Genomic DNA, 17,997 nt, shown 5'->3' on the forward strand with positions numbered 1-17,997 from the left:
CAGCATGCTTCTCACTTCAGTCAGACTCTGAACAAGGAAACATATCACACAGACAGACAGACAAAGAGCACACAAACCCAAATAGTAGGCTACAGTGTACCTTCATGGTAAAGGTATCGTTATCTGTATCAAAACCTTCAGGGAAGAAGCAGGCCATGAAGTGGTTCACATCTGTGATGTCAGTTATTTTCACTGAGTTGAACTGCAGCAGGTGGGGACCATAGCCATGCCAAAGAGCCAGCTGATACAACTACAGACGAAGAGGATATGGAAGAAAGCAATGTGAATGTGCATTGTGCAGGAGACAGTTTGGCCATTTCCTGCTGTAAATTTTGCAGGACTAAAAACTAAATTGACCTATGATAGGACCAATAGTCAGGTGCCACAATAGTAATCCATGATGTACTCTGAGGAGAGCAAAGAGGCACTGACTATAAGACAACATTAAGGGATGGGATTTTATTAATGTAGAATATACCAGGCAAATTGCAAAAATCCATCAACCAACAGAACAACTTCTCTTCAGCCCAACTGATATAACGGTTAGCCAACATTATCAGCTGATACTGACCTATTTGTTGAGCAATATCCACCAATATCAAAACTGTTTCTTACAGATTATAATGCAGAAAAGATGCTTGCAGAAATGTAATTACAGAGTTATATTCCCAGTGAAGTTTACTGTATTTAGTGCACTATTGTCATTTTTGACATTAACGTTTATTGTTAAATTGTAAAATATCTTGTCACAAACATCGGTATCGGTATCTGCCCCAAAAATCGGTCTGGCTCTACTAATAAGCATATCACTATGTACAGCAACCAACACTGACTTATACTCACAGATAAAAGAGCTACTGTGATTTACCTTTATCCCACACAGAAAGTCTGCAATCTGCAACATGCGCTCCTGGTACAACTTCGAAGGCAGTCGATGTTTGTAGTTTTTCCATATCTCCACCAGAGCTTTAATCCTTCAAAATAAAAATCAAATTGAAGACAGGCTGGTAATGATGCATCATAGATGCTTGGTGCTTACACTCAGTCAGAGGGGATGGACAGTGTTAAGCAGATTTCAAATTTTTTATATGAAAATGCCAACAACATTAACATCACCATCTTGCTGCTTGTGTTTACATTCACCTTGACGCAAGTTTTTTAAAGTGAACTGTGTTTATGCATATGTGTATATCAAGGGTGGAAGTAACTAATTGAGTTGGGAGTAATTTAGACTGAAGATTTGGAGAAACAGAAAGCCCTTTGATTAAATGCCTCCTCTTGATAAAGCGTTAAACATCGACTGTAAAAAAGTAACTAATACTCTGAATAGCGTTTGAGGAGAAACTTTGTACTTTTACTGAAGTATTATTTATTTTAATACCAGTAGTTTTTCTTGTAATTGAATAATATTTCAGTAATGTAACTGTACTCATACTTGAATACAGATTTTCACTACTCTTTCCACCACTGATGTATATATATATATGTATATATATATGTATATATATATATATATATATATATATATATATATATATATATATATATATATACACTCACACACACACACACACACACACACACACATATATACATACATATACATATACCGTATAAATGTTCTATTTGTCTATTTGTGTAGCATGAAGGAGTTTTATGACAATTAAATCATCTTAGATCTATGATTTAGGGTTGATTTATTCCAAAGTTGGACCACCTGTTCCATAGGCTGTGTATCTAACTTACATGGCGCTAGGACTTTCAGACAGTCAGGACTCAATCATCTCTCGGGGAACAACATTTTAAAAACTTCTGCTTGCACATCTGTCTGAGAATGGGTGTCCCACATGTTTTATAATCACTACTAAAAACCTGAGTAGGTCAGTGCTGTGATGTAAAGGTTGAGTTAAAGATGACATACCTGAGGCCCCAATTGCAAAATAAGAGCGAGTTAAAAGTAAAAGCCTGATACACTTCTTAAAATAAGCTAATTGCTTATTAGTAGCTTAATAGACTACAGATGTTCTCTTCTGACGTACAACTGTTTCTCTGACTACAAAGTTTAGTTTTTACGGAGAGTAAACATCATTAAGTTGGTCAGCCTAACTCAGTGACCGGTGGTCCTCCTCACCCTCTGGCATAAGACCCGTTGTCGTCCTGGCTGGTCGAAGAAGTGACTCGTCTCATCAGTTTCGTAAACGATTTAATGTCTCGTTCAAACGTTACAATAACTGGATTTCTTTTATCAAGTTTTCCGTAGTATGTGGCCGGTAACTCCATTTTCGCTGTCCTGCTGTAATTTTAGGAAACTAACGCAGCATAACGCTCCTTCTGTTACATGTTAACTGAAATCCACCGACAGACTGAGGCCCGTCACCATGGTAACGACGTCAAACAGACAGTAGCGCAGCAGCGTGACGCCCAAGACAATCACTTAAGGCACTCGTGTTTAAACTGGTGTTAAAACAAAGCATTCATCTGCTCGTTGTAGTTTTAAATTACAAAATGTCAAATTAGACAGAAACGTAAAAGGAGGAGGCACAGATGTTCAGTTTAATGTAGTCAGGGGTTTTATTTGGTCTGATATGACCAGTAACCTTAGCTAATGTTGGCTAATGTTAGCACACTTTGGATAGATATGTCTGTATCCTTATAACAGACATTACTAAGTGAACAGGGTTGGGAGGGTTACTTTAAAAATGTGTTCTAGTACAGTTAATCTACCAGTTAAAAATGCCCTAGTACCACTAAAGTAATGTGATTTAATTACTTCCCATTACTTTTGGATTAAATCAATAGCAAACAAATGCAAATAAATGCTGGAGTAAACAAATATCAAAAAGATGATTTATTTCATCTTAATAACTTCCATAGTGATGTTGTGCGAGACTCCTGAAGTGTTGGTTACAGACTAGTATATCATTCTTTATTAAAAGATTGTATCTGTAATCTAATTACATCATTTTCTGCAGCTTTACAGGAATACAGTCACCTTTTTTGTATCCAAAGTACATAATCCAGTTACATGTATTCCATTACTCCCCAAGTCTGTAAGTCAATAAACGGACTATACTTCTGCTATTATTACACTTTGTTTTAGGATTTACCGTTATCCTACAGTAGTCTAACTAGGCCTTCAGTATCTGTCAGTGATGGGGAAGATAATTGTCTCACTTTAAAGCTGTCTTTTGCATTTTGGAGTGAAGCAGTTGGTTGCTTTGTCACCAAACTCATCATAGGTGGGTAGGTAGGTAGGTGGTGCCCAAAGGTAAAAACACTCTTAAAGACTGTAGAGTGACAGTCAGTTAAGGGAACCTGAGATCCTAGTTCCTCTTTGGCCCATTGTCCACCATTAACTTTCAGTTTTGGCCCTACAAGGGAAAAGGGTTGGCCTATATGGGTCACAGAATCTGATGGGTCACAGAATTTGGTGCTACACAAACACTTGCTCGTGCATTTTACTCTTTGGTGTACTGAAGGTTTTTCTTGCATACTGGCACTTCCCACAAGCTCTTTCCTTTACAATCACACACAATTTGTCGATGATAAAACCAGTCAGTCATTTTCAGTGAATGATACTCTGAATGATATATTGAGTTGTTAGTCTTGCACAATGCCATGGCTTGTTGATTTAGAGAAAGGGTGGGAGGAACTGTAACAGTGGTTGCATGATGGTTTAAATGATTCAGCAGAATCTCAGTGCTTGCATCCATCGATCCATCCATTGTCTGTAACCGCTTATCCTTTACAGGGTCACAGGGGGGCTGGAGCCGATTCCAGCCGACATTTAATGCGTGAAGTTCCTCTACATTGGGGACAACAGGGCTGGGAGGATGAAGCAGAGACTAAAAGAAATCTGGTTGGCACAACTGTTGCACTGTTGGACAGCACTTCATATTTTACATCTGAGCTCATAGCAAAATGATACACGCTTTGAGTGTCCCCTAATGCTGTCCCATACAAACTCATCAGTTCCCATTCAAGCTCACATCCATTCCGCTCACAAACCCAAAGCTTCTGGCACTCAAAGCACAGTAGGCTAATGCTCTGGCAGCTATTCCTCAAACAAACACACACATTCTCACGCAGACACACACACGGATCCAGACAGGGGCATTTCCTGTGGAATGAGTATGGGGGCATCAGCAGTACTCCGAGCCAGTGTCACCTCATGACTGTGAGAAGGGAGAGACAAAGTTGCAAAGGGGGAGAGAGAGAGAGAGAGAGAGAGAGAGAGAGAGAGAGGCAACCAGTCACAGTCAGATGAAACAATGGGGGTGATGGAAGGGATAAACATTTGACATCATTGTTCCAGAAAGATCAGCCCGTTGGCAGAGTCACTGTGTAAGTGTGATGGGAGGTTATAGAGGGGAGGGGGAAGCAGTGGACGTGAACAAAGCCACAGTCCGGGTGGGACGGAAGGGAAAGGCCTATAAATTCGGCGCAGGAGAGCACAGCAGCACCCATCTCAGACCGAATCAAACCTCCCTCTTCCCCATTGTTTTTACATCTCCTCTGGATTCTCATCATGGATATCCCCATCCAGTATCCCTGGTACCGCCGAACCTTCCCACATCGATTCTCTGACTTCCCCTTGGCAGAACCTCTCAGTGATTGGCCACTTATCTGGCCCATGTCCTGGTCCTTCCCCTGGATGCGCCCTTCGTTCATGCGCTGGTTCAACTGGTTCGACAATGGTCACAGTGAGGTAAAGTAAATCTGAAATCTTTCTGAGATTTGTATTTATGATTTAACAGTACTGAGTCAGAAGGGCCACTGAAGAGTATCCTCTTCTACTGATGACAGTTACTGTATCATAGACCCTTTTCACAGCAGACAGGGCTCTGGTATTGTGCATGCTCACTCACTGACATGGCTTACTGGGACTCTTAAAGGTTCAATATGTAAGAATTGGCCTACAGTGGAATTCATACTCAAAACAAATAGGGGGCAGTATATCACCAGAATAACAACGTACTGCTGCTAACTGTAGCTGCCGCTAGCCAGGCATCTTAGTTAGCCTAGCAGCTACGGTTCAGACTGGGAGCTCAGGGACCAGGGGAGTGTTAGTGTTTACACCGCTAGCACAGGAACTTTGGACTGGGACAATAAAAAAACATTTTGTGTGTTTTTTTGCTGCAAACATGTAACAAAATGTGTCAGTATTGTTCGTAACAGCTGTACTGTCTGTGCAGATGCGCATTGAAAAGGATCGCTACGTCATTTATCTGGACGTGAAGCATTTCTCACCTGAAGAGCTGTCCGTCAGCGTCAGTGACGAGTTCATCACTATACACGCCAAGCATGAAGAGAGACAGGTCAGAGGAGCTTTAGAGATCTGCAGGAACAGTCTAACACAATATTGAATATTTGTGACTGATGTACTGACTCTGTTTCCAGGACGACCACGGCTTTGTGGCGAGGGAGTTTCTGAGAAAGTACAGGCTTCCTGCTGGCGTGACTTGTGCTGATGTCACCTCCTGTCTGTCAGCTGATGGTGTGCTTACAATCACTGCACCTCGGGCAAATCCTGGCACAGAGCGCACTATTCCAATCTCCTGTGAAGAGGGAGCAGCGAAACAGAAAATGTAGAGCAGAGTCTGACGCTCCCTGCACTGTTTCACTACTAACCCTAAGTGCTGCCTGTTTTTATATTTAACCTGTTACAGTTTTGTTGGCATATACAGTAGTGGGGCATACAAGTCTAGATGTCTTCAAGTGCAAGTGCCTTCTAATAAACCAGTATCTAATTCCTAACTCACTGTTATTCTGATGTCTCTGCAAGACAATGGTGCTTTAAAGCCAAAGGCTAACATGTTGAGCCAATCTAACAAAATCTATTTGTTAGTGCATTTAAGTTGTGTAAAGACACAGTGGGGTTAAGTGCAGGATGAAGAACTAATTTCCCTATCAAGAGCACACAGAATCAATATTTAAACCCAACCTCACTGCCAAAAATATTTACACCAGCGCACATGTAATCATCTGTTGGAAGGCATGTACTTTTCTTCATTCAGCATTCAATGTTATTTAATGTCAGGACTGTACTCAGCTTGCAGTTTTAATGACAAAACTGCTTGTCAATTTAACCCAAACTGGCTTCAATCAGCTGCTTACAGGGAAATGCTATAAAAGTTAATTTAATGGGAGGTAAAGTAAAGACCTTTTCTGAAAATTGTCCAGAGAAGATGCTCAGAGACCAAAATTGTTCATCAAAATTTTATCAGTAATGTCTGAGTGGGTCTGAGTAAGATGCCAGTTGTGCTTTTGTTTATTCTTTGAGAATAGTTTCTGTATGTGTGAGGAGGAGGAGGAGGAGGAGGAGGAGGGAGTTCTCTGGAGGCATATTCAGTCATTTTTAGCTTGTTCACTAAAAAACAAAAGCCACCAAAGGACTTGGGACCAGGTGTGTACTCGTTGAGAGGAAGAAAGAGGGTGAATGAGCAGGAGGGAGCATAGTGGACGAGGGAGGAGACTTTTATCACTGGGCTCCCTTTATGCTGGGGAGCAAGGCCTCTGAGCTGCTAAGGAAAGTGTGTGTGAGTGTATGTGAGAGTGGGAGCATTTGTGCTTGTAGATTCAAGAATTAAAGCTCTATCATTCCTTCATATTGGCGACAATTTTCTGGCATATTAACACAGAAACCAACAAATAGAATAAATGATGAAACTCAAAGCCATAGGTGTGCTGCGTGTTCTGTTTATGTCTGGTGGTTTTCTGTTTTCAAAAGGTCTTCACATAACAACACTACATCTGAGCTGATGAAACAAGCTGCTTTCTTATTTGACTCAAAGGATACAGCTCACCGAAAAAAGAAAATTCAGTCATCATCTACTCACTCCATGCTGATGGAAAGTCGGGTGAAGTTTTTTTAGTCCACAAAACATTTCTGGAGCTTCACAGTGTTGCAGCATTCTCTTTCTGAAATAGATGGTGACTAAAAACAGAAAAAGGCATAAAATGGCTCCATACAGCCTGAAGTAATTGAAGTCCCCAAAAGCCCCGAGGTCCCAAGTTGATTTGAAAATACATTATTTAACTGTATGGCTGCTGCACCCACTATAGACAGGGTGCGCATAAACACTTTTAGCTTAGCAGCTACAATGAAGATTTTGACTTAAGTCCCCATCTACCTCAGTTGGATAGGAGACTGCTGCAACGCCGTTTTGATGTGAAGCTCCAGAGATGTTTAGTGGACTAAGAAACTTTGCCCAACTTTCCAGCAGCATGGGGGGTGAGTAGATGATGACAGAATTTTCATTTTTGAATGAACTTTACCATCCACAGTTACCATCACATATTATGCAAAGAGGTTTTTTATTTTCAACATTGCAATTTATTTACTGTTATCAAACATGAAAATAGTTTTCTTTCAGAAATGAATAATCAGCAATTTCTTCCATCTTAAAATAAGCACAAGATTGGATCATTTGAAGTATATTGCATCAAACACTACTGCAAAAGTCACCTGTATTATAATGAAGTATAATTTTACTGTGTTTTAATAGTACTTGATAGTTACATTACTGCATCAGTGATGTTTTCTATGCAACAGAAAGTATAAATCAGACAATATTGCTTGTTGAACACATTAATATTTCATTTGTGACACACAATCACCTCAAAAAATCAGTAATTGTTGTACAAAAAGTGTGATTCAGAGAAAAGACATGCACAACTCATATTTATCTCCTTTTACTACTCTTTAACACTCTCTTTTACTCTCTGTCAAATACTTTTTAATACCAGTAAAACAGTCAAATATACAGCGTTAAGCAGCTATGGTTCCTTCTTCAGCAACCATAATGATCAGGCATTGCTGTGTGAAGAGCTGTTACCCATATCCTCTAAGGTGCAGATTGTTAACAGTGGATACACAAACCTACATATATATTGTCAACAATGTGTGTGTACGATCATTTGATACCAACATGTAGCTGACAAGGTGGTTGTTCTTTTTTCAGTTACAGTAGAAGTCCCACTTCTGGAAATAAGAAGAGAGGAAGAATTAGGGGAAGGCATCACACAATGCATGCACGTGTGGATGTGTGCGTGTGTGTGTGTGTGTATTCACCGTAGTCTTGACTTCAGTGGTGGCTTGCATGAGAGGATGCGTCTCCTCCACTACACTGCTGGGGAAGTGACCAACGCGAGCCTCCTGCTGTCCGTAATAGGAGTCTTGAACCTGCAAACAGGTGATAAGGACAAAAGTTAATGACATCACTTCTTCAGGTGTTTTGGTTAAGATCGACAGTGGGGTCAAAAAGTCTGACACCACTGAACTTATATATGACATTGCAGAAACATACTTGGCTAACATTTATTCTGGCGAGCGGGTTGCACAGAATACAGCTGCCCCCATAAATGTTCACTGGGGTTGAGGTCAGGTGAAGAAGGATTCATACCGCAGCAGGATAATACACCTAAACACACCTCAAAGCTTTGCAAGAACTACTGGAAACCAACAAGTCCTCCTGACTGTCATGGACTTTACTCGACAGTCACCTGACCTCAACCCCGTTGAACACTTGAAGACTGAGAAAGCCAAGTGTTGTGTGACATCACAAGAAGCTCCACACCAACCATCCATACCAAATATATAGATATAGATAGATATTCTGAAATTTGTGTACATTTTTCAAAGATTCAACTTTTCACTCAAAGTATTAAGCTTATGTTATCATTTATAATGGGAAAATAGTCTCAAATTCCCAAGAAATTCAAAATAAAAGTGTTTTGACCCTACTGTATATTAAGCTAATTGTTATTTTCTCCTAATTAGCTTTGTAACTCACGCTGCCGGCCCAAAAGAGGTTCCCTCTGTCCTTTAGCATTGCGTAGACATAGATGAGCTGCCCTTGTCTGATGGGGATGAACCTGCAGTCTCCAGGGTAGTAGTCCTGCAGTGCACGAGCTATCAAGATAGGATCTGTGCAGGAATGTAGAAGGAGACTGTGCAAATTAAAACACGCAGTTTTAGTGCAGTGGTCACTAAAAGCAAAAACAAGTTGGTGGTTGGGCTACTTACGGCTGCACTCGGAGTCGGCGCAAAGTTTCTTGGCAGAGAGTTTGGGCATCTGCCTTCCAGCGTCAGAGGTTGGCAGCAAGAGGCACACTGAAAGAGCGAGCCAGAGTTTGCAAGGCATGTCTGGACTGTATGTGAAAACACCTGATGATCCAGTGGTGGACGTCTTGTGGGCTTTTTGATCCCTTTTGCCTGTATGTTGTCCCCGAGAAGGAGGCGTAGCAATGGCAGTCTCCTTTATCTACTCTCCCTACCCCCCTGCCTCCTACACGAGCGCACACAGAGCTCCTTTCAAAGAGCTCAGGCAGGTAAACAGGATGGGGGAAGAGGAGGAGGAGGGCCAGATTAGACAGACCCCTGCTTGTGTCCTGACCTTTCCCGTCTCTCTCCATCTCTCACCCTGTGTCACCCCCGCTCAAACAGCCAAGTGTTGGACTTGTTATCAACACATTCCTCAGAGTTAATATGTGTTCTCCTGACTGTGTTCAGCCACTAGATGTCAGAGCAGCAGTTATCTCACTGCAGACACACCACTGCTCCCATCCTCCCTGCGCTGTCTCAGTGTGTTCCTCCCTCTGTTTGTTCTCTTTACCTTTTTTAACTCAGGAGGTGGAGCCACTGGCTGTATTTACATACTGTATGTTTCCACTGCCAAGGAAACCAGCTGAGCCTCTCTTGTGCAAACACTCCCAACACACACACACACACACACACACACACACACACACACACACTCACCAAACAGGAAAACTATACCTGTATGGCATGAGTCGGCGGGGAACTGTCAGGTAAGACAGACTTTATTTTTGTTCCTTTGATCAGGAGAAACACGGGTTGTTTGGGTAGCTCTCATGATGGTAACAGGTGATGTTAAAGCTAGTTTAAAGTTAAGTTGAAGTATAAATTACTGTGAGTTTATATTATTTTGAATTGGATGACAGCATGGTTTCATGGTAGCGAGAGGCAACAGGTGAGCTGGCAGACTGTGACATCAGTCTTAAAGACAAATGTCATAGGAGACTGAGAGACTGAGCTTGAAAATAGATGTTATTGTCTTGACAAACTACTGTTTAAAATTGGCTTTCTAGCCTTGAAGTGGATGTTGTACAGACATGTCTCTTGTCTTAAAAATATCTCAAATAAAGACAAAGTTCTTTATCGAGACAACACAAGTGACATTTACCAGAATCAGTAAAAGGATGTTCCTTTGAAAGCATTAGATAATCCATTTATACTAAAAACCAGCAAGATGTGTAACATACTGGCTTAGATGTTCAGTGTTGTAGTGCAGTGTGTAGACAGAATTCATTGACGAAAAAGAAAGTTGAAATACAAGAAATACACAATGAATTTGAGAAAATGACTTAATGCTAAGGGACTTACGTACGTGTTTGTGCAGCAAGACAATTTTAGCTGACAGGAAATCTGGTTAAAGGTGTGAGGTAAGAGGAAAATGCTGTGTTTAAGATCAAATTACTTGAGATCAGACTTGTTACAGATACACTGAAAAAAAAGAACGCTAAGGAACAAGAAAATCAGAAATTTGAGTGGACATCAATTACTTGAAAGAAGGTTTTTCAGTGAAAAAGAATGATTTGTGACGTATGCTATCTAACATAGCTTGTTTTACCCATAAATTACTTAAATGTAAGATTTTCTGACTCGATGAGGCATAAAATACATATTTGTGTTAGATTTAGGAACACACCATGGATTTAAAGATGGAAACTAGCAAATAACTTTAAAGGCGCAATATATTATACTTCTAGTTGAAAACATCTGTGTACGCTACTGTGTTGCAGAGACACTGTATCTACTGAAGTTAGCATGCTAACCAGCTAGCCCCAGCCAGTCGGCAGCTAGCTGCACTGCTAACTGAACTAAATAGCTAACGGCAGCCACAGTTAGCAGCAGTTAGTGGTTACACTGGTGATTATGCTGCCCCCTTTTTGCTTTGAGTATGAATTTGACAGGTGGCCAATCCTTACGAACAACTTAATTGATTTCATATTTCGACATCTCTTAAAATCTTGACAGGCACAGAGCTTTTATACAGACATGAACCTGCAGGGACTGATTATAATATTTGGCAGCAGAGTCTTATAAGCTTTATTTTGGGCAAAACTAAGCTCGTGAGACAAGCCTGGTGGGTGATTGTTTGTAAAATACTTGCCCAGATGATTACTTTAGAGACTGCTCTAGGCACATTTAACACTTTGTTGCATTTATAGGAAATATCAGAGCACAATGCCTCTGGAATTTAGGGAGGGGGAGCAGAACAAAGATAATAGTCGAGCTGGTATTTCGGTCAGAGTAACAAAAGGGACCAGTCAGACAAAAGACCTCCTTAAAGGCCATGTGAGATTATATTACTAGTAAACAGCCAGTCTGACGTTCATACAAGTCATCGTACATGTCCTGAAGTTCACAGCTATAGTTAACAGGTCTGTTTTCTGTGGTTTTCTGTGTAACTGAAGGTCTTTTCTTGCCCACAGAGTTATCTGTGAAGAAGAGAAGACTTGGGTGGACTAAAAGTTTGGCAGAGACGTACCCTGGATTACAAACCACTCCAGACCGGATCATAAAGAAACAGAAAAGGATTCTAGATTTTACAAAAGTTCACAGCTGTGCCACCTGTGTGAGTGTGGATTACTAATACAAGGACCTGCCATGAGGCTTTCTAACTGACTCCTACAAGCCCGTCAACAATGTTCACCCCCAGGAAAAACAGTCTTCCTTCCCCGAGCCTTGAGGACTCCTTCTTCCCTCTCTCCTCATCCTCCTCAGTCTCACTCTCATTTGCTCTGCCCTCATCTGCATCCTCTCCTGGCAGCAGTGACAGCGGAGGCGGGATAGAGACGGATCTGATCTTGGCTGCAGAGCTGGGACAGGCTTTACTGGAGAAGAATGAGGAGCTGGCAGCCTCTCTGGAGCAGAGCGAGAGGGAGGTGGAGGTGAGGATAAAGATGCTGTAAACTGTGTTTTTAGCAACTATGCGAACGTTCAAAGGCCTGCTTAAAAATGCAGTAAGCTGGGAACAAAAGGAGTACCAAAACCTTTTATTTATCTACCAAGAACAACCCAATACAATTCGAGTTAATCCAGGCTGCAGGGCAATCATTGTAAAGGTGGAAACACTTTTGTGACTATGAGTAAGATTCCATTTATTCTACTTTAGATATTGAAAATGACAGTTTTCCCATACAGATACATACAGTTCTCCGGTTAAAAAACCTAAATATGGCTGATTTTTTCGTCAAGATCCATGCATCATTCTCTAAGAAATTTTGGAAAATGTTGAAAAATGCCCTACCTCACAATGTTGCCTGGATCCATCCATTTATTCATTTCCGTACAAAAACTTAATGGGGGTCCATTCTGGGCCGAGAACCATTTTCCATCCAAGTTTCATGGAAATCTGTTCAGTAATTGTTGTGTAATCCTGGTGACAAACCAACCAACAAACGGACACAGGCGAGATGATAATCTCCTTTGCGGCGCTAATAAAGAGTTCGGAAAAAGTTAAATGTATTTAGACATTATTCTTATGATTATAAGTAGTAAGTAGCAGTACGCCTACTTTGAACAGTGCTAGTTTTCTGGATATTTTTCCTGCAATTTGTGTAAAGGAAAAGTTCACCGAAAAATAAAGTTTCACAGCTTTGTCAAATCCCCATCCACTTTATTTGTGGGATTTGACAATCTGGTGTAATCCAAGTCTGAGATCCCAAATTAAAAAAATCAAACATTATTTACGCCCTGTTTTTAAAGTTGAAATCTTTAATGTAGCTGCTTGGCTAAAAATGTTAGCATGCACACCATCTGAAGTGGGTGCATGAGCTCGACCTCTTGTCGAGGATGTAACTAACATCTAATCAAATCAATTTGGTATTTTCAGGACTTCTGAAGACTTGGACTAAGCCAGACTTGGTCGCTGCTTGTTTGGAGAATGCTGCAAAAATGTTTTGCTGTTTAGCTCCAGAAATATTTTGTGGACTAACTTCACCCGACCTCTGAATAATGACTAAATCATTGTAGGGTGAACTTTTCCTTCAAATGCGTTCATCACGCTGCAGATATGAATTGGAGGATAGACATTTTTCACATAAGACATTTTAACATGTAATAGTGGGAAAAGTACGAGTGTAAATATAAATATTCATGATGTCTGATGCTATTTAGCTGCTTCAGTTTCAGGGTCCTGGTATTGTGCTTGTTAGCTCACTGTCACATTGTCATGACTTACGAGGACACTTGAATAGAACAGAGCCATAGTTAATGTTATTAGTAACACCTGTACTTTTCCTATTCAGACAAGTCAAAATGTCTGCTGTGAAAAAGGGCCTGTTCTGACACATTTCACTTTCCACTTAATGCTGCGTTTAATGTCTCAGACTTTACAGCAGGAGAAGCATGTTCTTCAGAGGAAGTTGGAGATGAATGAACTGACGTCTGGGCAGAGAGAGGCAGAGCTGGCTGCAGATTTAGCCGCCTTGAGGGCCGAGCTGGAGCGACATCACAGCCAGGGGCGGGACCGGCGAAGGGATGAGAGTGAACAGCTGACTCAGTTAGCCAATCATAACCAGCGGTTGGTGGAGCAGCTGGCAGAGGTTAGTGTGTACTGTCATCAGTTAGACAGTCTGAACCCTGCCTTTAAGAAAACATCACAATTATGTCAGAATGCTGTTAGGATAAACAGAATCTTGGTATATATGTGCGTGTGTGGGTGTGGGAAGTGTGTGCGTGTGTGTGGTATCAGTTACACAAACAGGAAAAATGCAGACCAGCAGGTTGAGGGAGTCTCAGCCACATTTGCTCACTCACCTGAACAATAGATACATTTCTCAACTTGTCTGTCTCTTGCTCCTCCAGGCTGTAACACTGGAACACTCCTTGAGGACGGAGCTTCGTTCGCTCAGAGACGAGATGGAAGAATCGTCATTTAGCCGAAACATCAACTTCACACAATTAGAGAGCATACAAGCAGAGGTACACTTTGTCAGCCACTTCAGCAGTAACAGGGGCAGTTTAAGTGTGACAGTCATGAGCATATTATGCTATCTTGAATGCTGCAGGATAGTACAGTAGGTCCCTCACAAAAAACATTAAGTAAGAAGAGCTGTGTGAACAGCGATTGGCTATTGATGAAGTCCTTTCAAAGTTATGCCTAATAATCAAATATTCAAATTGTGCTTTCCGAGTCCTGCCTGTAGCTGACTTAAAGCAGAAACAGACAGCTTTTTAAATCCCCCCTCCTAGATTTCCCAGTGGCATCACTGTTGCAAACACAGTGTCAACGTGGCAACAGCCTCGTTACTGTCCAAGGCAAAAACACAACCAGAAGAATCCCAAATTGACCTAGAAAACCCTGATCTTAGTGCTTTGAAAAGGCAGAGTGAAACAGCCAGTTGGATTCATAAGTGAGCAGGTTTCGTCACTTACTGATCCAGTAGAAACATTGACACTTATCAGAATGATAAGTTAAAACAATAAAGTTTTTTATTGCCAATTCAAATTTTATTGCTTTGGGATTTTACCAAGCCAAAACTTGGTTTAGGGAGTTTTAGGGAGTCGAGCCAAAATCAAATCTTTTGGTGTCTCGGGTCTGATTGTCAGGTTTACGGCTCTTCCACTAAGCAAATATGGAAATATTAGCTCAGTATTATAAACCCATAAAACGTTTGCAGACTTGTGGACAGAAGAATCCATATCTCCAGGCAAAATCCAGTTGTGCATTGATTCTGTTCCCACTGAAATGAATGACATTTATTTAAAGCAACATTATCTACAAATTGGCATTTTGTGTGATTTGACGCCCCCCACAGTTACTGAATGCAACACCACTGTCGTAAATACAAATCCCAGGGGTGTCGCAGTTTGTCAGATGTAATGTAGGTGCTGGCTATAAACAAAACTCATTACATCATAACTATGTTATTAGTTGAAAACTTGTATGTTGAAGTAAACATGTATGTAACGCTCTGATCCTACCCTCTCACTGAAGTCACATAGAGCAGAAACAAGTGATAGAGACAGAGACACCATTCACCCTGTTACAAGACACTGTACCATCAACATGATCACCACTTTCGTTGACCATTGCACCATTTACTCAGCATCTTGTGTTGATCTTCTTCCTGTACAGAACAGAGTGCTGCTGGGGCGGCTGTCGCACATGGAGGCACAACTGAAAGCTTCAGAGGAGGACACCGATAGACTCCGCGCAGAGAGAGAGAGGCTGAGAGACAGATTATCAGAACTACAAGCGACACTGAAAGAGAAAGAAGCAGAGGTGAGGATAAGTGGCTGACAGAAGGCAGAAGAATCATGATATCGATCATCACTAACAGAAGTCACTAACACTACTAATTTTAAGCTCTTGATCTGTGTGTGTGAAATCCTCACTGCGTGTGTGTTTGTGTGTATACGTAGATAGAGCAGGAGCAGGGAGTGATGTTTGAGTTGCGAACCTTGAATCGCTCCCTACAGCAGAAAGCTCTGAACATGGGAGAGGAGAGCATGCTGGACAGTACACACACACAACCTCTGTCTCTGCTTAGTGAAATTCAGCAATCACAGGTACACACACACACACACACACACACACACACACTGAGGAACTGCACTGACAAGTTTAACTACTAATTCTGACCCTGTACTGAGTGACATCCTTCTTTCGGTGGTTTGAGACTGATACTAACGGGCCGTCGAAAAAACACAAAATCCTACTGATAATTGTTGTGGTCATCTCTCCCCGCTCACCAGGCTAAAGAGGCTCTTCTAGCTCACTCCACAGTCCTGCAAGCAAGAGATGAAGAGATACAAGCGCTCAAAGAGGAGGTCCGTTGCCCTGCATACAACCACACGCATACATACATACAGGCAAAAAGGTGCATGATTAGTGTAGCCTAACATCAAAATGTTTAATGGGAGTTAAACGGAAACTTTAGACTTCAGGAGGCAGGAAGGTGCCAGATTGTATGTGAATGTGCACAGTGCCCGAAGGTTGACGCCCAGATGCCATGAACACAGCAAACTATTAAGAAAATAGGGACAGAGGGCAGAATCTCTGCAAATACAGACACCGCCGCACACATCTAGTTGATCATAAGTCATGATTAAGAGGTATTACTTTTGTATGAATCTTTACATCGTTTTGTAGAGAAGTCCTGCATAGTATACCTTTTGAAATAAAACATATTCATAGATAAAGGACCAATAAAGGAGAAGGTATAGATTCAATTTTAAGAATCTTTAACTAGTTTATTGGTGGGAAAAACTATGTGAGACACAAGTTATTTTTCAAAGTCAGCTTTTTAATGTCTTAAAACATTTCAAGAGGGGATCTTTAAAATGTATAGAGATTATGGACATCTGACAACTTTGAAAGAGGAAGAATTTAAAGGTTAGGAATGATGACTTTTAAATATGTATGCCTTTCAATTTCACATCAATTTTCACATTGCAGCTGCAGTCTCAACGAGAGGAGCTGGAGTCTTTGAGGGAGGAAATCAAGTCATTCAGAAACAGTCCTGGATTGCCAAGTTACAGGTAACACGACAATAGATATATGTACTGATTCAATTTGAACCCGCAGTTATGTTTGTTTTGCTAATCACTTTATCAATGTCCAGTTCCTTAGAGAGCGAATTGGCCACCGTGCGCCAGGAGAAAGAAACATTAACTCAGCAGCTTCTCAACACCATCAAACACAAGGTGGCGCTGTCTCAAGAGCTGGAGGCCTGGCAGGTGAATTTGTCCAGGGACATAAAGGTTCTGTCTTTTGGCAGCTCATTGATCAAAGTAGTTCAGTGTACAAGCAGAATGTTGTGTTCCGACCTGAACCTTCCCTCTTGTTGCAGGAGGACATGCGGTTGGTGATCAATCAACAGGTGCAGCAAAGGGAGGAGGAAGGACAGAGGGAAAATCAACGAGAGAGAGAGAGCACAGGCCTCCAGAGAAGCAAATCTTTAAGAGTGAAGGGGGAAGGAGGGAAAGGCTTCTTCTCTTTTTTCAAAGAGAAATGACAGAGAGACGTGGCAGCATTTAAACAGACTATCAGCCTTTAACTTTGCCAATATGAGCTTATGCTGCTAGAAAATGTACACTTTAACGAGATACAAGCAAGTGAAATGTTTACAGACCTCATATTTGAGTATATTTGTATATATATATTTGTACATATGTTTATCAGTAATTTTAATTTTTAGGACTTTATATAAAAAAAAATTTAAGCCACCACTGAGTCTCCGTTCTGTGTTTTATAATGTGTTGTTTTTTTAACCATAGTATCGTAAAGGAAAAGGTCACCCAAAATTAAAGATTGATTCAGTCATTATCTACTCACCCCCATTCCAGTAGAAAGTCAGGTGAAGTTTTGTAGTCCACAAAACATTTCTGGAGCTTCACAGCCAGAAAACAGCATTGCAGTATTCTCCTAAATAACTGCAGTATTGGGGGACTTGTTTTAAAACGTAGCAAAAAACAAAACAAAAAAACAACATAACCATACAACTTAATCCAAATCTGAGGAAGCCCCAAGATCCTACCTTGATTTAAAAAGATGTTACTTTACACCCTTCTTTGAGTCAAATCTTCACTTTAGCTGCTGAGCTGAAAGTGTTAGCACACACCCTGTCAGTTGCTTAGAAGAATGCACAATCCGTGCCATGGCCGGTGAATCCATTGCTAGCTAGCTTACAGCTAAGGTCTGTACTGTACATTGGCTGTTTATGGCATAAAATGAACAAAGAACTGAAAAACTGTCCAGTGGTCAAATTTTCGAGAATGACACAATGCAAAAGAGTTGCTGCACTTTCTGTCCGAACACACCTTAAGGCATGACACAAAACAGATATATTACAGACCTACAGTATAACAAACCAAAACAAAGAGCTTAAAGGTGCAACATGTAAGAATTGGCCATCTGTCAAAGTCATTCTCAAAACAAAAAGGGGCAGCATATTACTAGA

The 17,997-nt window shown here is 41.0% G+C and overlaps 4 protein-coding genes across 6 annotated transcripts in view; 2 read left to right on the top strand and 2 right to left on the bottom strand.

Annotated features, from left to right (window-relative positions):
* The window catches only part of cfap54 (cilia and flagella associated 54), a 38,051-nt gene extending 35,684 nt beyond the window's left edge, over nucleotides 1–2,367 (bottom strand). For both annotated transcript variants that reach the window (XM_084373332.1, XM_084373331.1), the window contains exons 1-3: nucleotides 2,132–2,367; nucleotides 869–974; nucleotides 101–250 (exon numbers count right to left, since the gene is read on the bottom strand). In XM_084373332.1, coding sequence (XP_084229458.1) covers nucleotides 101–250; nucleotides 869–974; nucleotides 2,132–2,280 — 405 coding nt within the window. In that variant the 5' untranslated portion in view covers nucleotides 2,281–2,367. The remainder of the gene's footprint in view (nucleotides 1–100; nucleotides 251–868; nucleotides 975–2,131) is intronic.
* Nucleotides 2,368–4,377: 2,010 nt separating this feature from the next.
* LOC311269432 (alpha-crystallin B chain-like) lies at nucleotides 4,378–6,675 on the top strand. Its single transcript, XM_084373571.1, has 3 exons — nucleotides 4,378–4,708; nucleotides 5,196–5,318; nucleotides 5,401–6,675. The coding sequence occupies exons 1-3, from the start codon at nucleotides 4,529–4,531 to the stop codon at nucleotides 5,590–5,592; spliced, it is 495 nt and encodes a 164-aa protein (XP_084229697.1). The 5' UTR covers nucleotides 4,378–4,528; the 3' UTR covers nucleotides 5,593–6,675.
* Nucleotides 6,676–6,704: 29 nt separating this feature from the next.
* On the bottom strand, nucleotides 6,705–9,472 carry mia (MIA SH3 domain containing). The gene is made up of 4 exons (XM_084372773.1): nucleotides 9,029–9,472; nucleotides 8,796–8,929; nucleotides 8,075–8,185; nucleotides 6,705–7,984 (listed from the first exon to the last, which is right to left on the bottom strand). The coding sequence occupies exons 1-4, from the start codon at nucleotides 9,144–9,146 to the stop codon at nucleotides 7,961–7,963; spliced, it is 387 nt and encodes a 128-aa protein (XP_084228899.1). The 5' UTR covers nucleotides 9,147–9,472; the 3' UTR covers nucleotides 6,705–7,960.
* A 272-nt stretch (nucleotides 9,473–9,744) lies between these two features.
* bicdl2 (BICD family like cargo adaptor 2) lies at nucleotides 9,745–17,263 on the top strand. 2 transcript variants are annotated; one of them, XM_084373198.1, is made up of 10 exons: nucleotides 9,745–9,813; nucleotides 11,521–11,979; nucleotides 13,420–13,635; nucleotides 13,898–14,014; nucleotides 15,171–15,317; nucleotides 15,458–15,604; nucleotides 15,791–15,865; nucleotides 16,494–16,576; nucleotides 16,660–16,774; nucleotides 16,888–17,263. In XM_084373198.1, the coding sequence occupies exons 2-10, from the start codon at nucleotides 11,734–11,736 to the stop codon at nucleotides 17,050–17,052; spliced, it is 1,311 nt and encodes a 436-aa protein (XP_084229324.1). In that variant the 5' UTR covers nucleotides 9,745–9,813; nucleotides 11,521–11,733; the 3' UTR covers nucleotides 17,053–17,263. The 2 variants fall into 2 exon arrangements, with proteins under 2 accessions (XP_084229324.1, XP_084229325.1); XM_084373199.1 differs by lacking the exon at nucleotides 15,458–15,604.
* Nucleotides 17,264–17,997: the final 734 nt, after the last annotated feature.

This window comes from Pagrus pagrus (genome assembly GCF_965226575.1).
Source record: "Pagrus pagrus genome assembly, chromosome: 14".
Taxonomy (NCBI): domain Eukaryota; kingdom Metazoa; phylum Chordata; class Actinopteri; order Spariformes; family Sparidae; genus Pagrus; species Pagrus pagrus.

Excerpts from the sequence above, each read along its gene's own strand:
- LOC311269432 (XM_084373571.1), top strand. The coding sequence starts at position 4,529 with ATGGATATCCCCATCCAGTATCCCTGGTACCGCCGAACCTTCCCACAT. Across the intron at positions 4,709-5,195 it reads TCGACAATGGTCACAGTGAG|ATGCGCATTGAAAAGGATCG; the intron begins GTAAAGTAAATC and ends CTGTCTGTGCAG. Across the intron at positions 5,319-5,400 it reads CCAAGCATGAAGAGAGACAG|GACGACCACGGCTTTGTGGC; the intron begins GTCAGAGGAGCT and ends CTCTGTTTCCAG.
- mia (XM_084372773.1), bottom strand. The coding sequence starts at position 9,146 with ATGCCTTGCAAACTCTGGCTCGCTCTTTCAGTGTGCCTCTTGCTGCCA. Across the intron at positions 8,930-9,028 it reads CGCCGACTCCGAGTGCAGCC|ATCCTATCTTGATAGCTCGT; the intron begins GTAAGTAGCCCA and ends ATTCCTGCACAG. Across the intron at positions 7,985-8,074 it reads CCACTGAAGTCAAGACTACG|AAGTGGGACTTCTACTGTAA; the intron begins GTGAATACACAC and ends TCTTATTTCCAG.
- bicdl2 (XM_084373198.1), top strand. The coding sequence starts at position 11,734 with ATGTTCACCCCCAGGAAAAACAGTCTTCCTTCCCCGAGCCTTGAGGAC. Across the intron at positions 11,980-13,419 it reads AGAGCGAGAGGGAGGTGGAG|ACTTTACAGCAGGAGAAGCA; the intron begins GTGAGGATAAAG and ends TTAATGTCTCAG. Across the intron at positions 15,318-15,457 it reads TGAAAGAGAAAGAAGCAGAG|ATAGAGCAGGAGCAGGGAGT; the intron begins GTGAGGATAAGT and ends GTGTATACGTAG.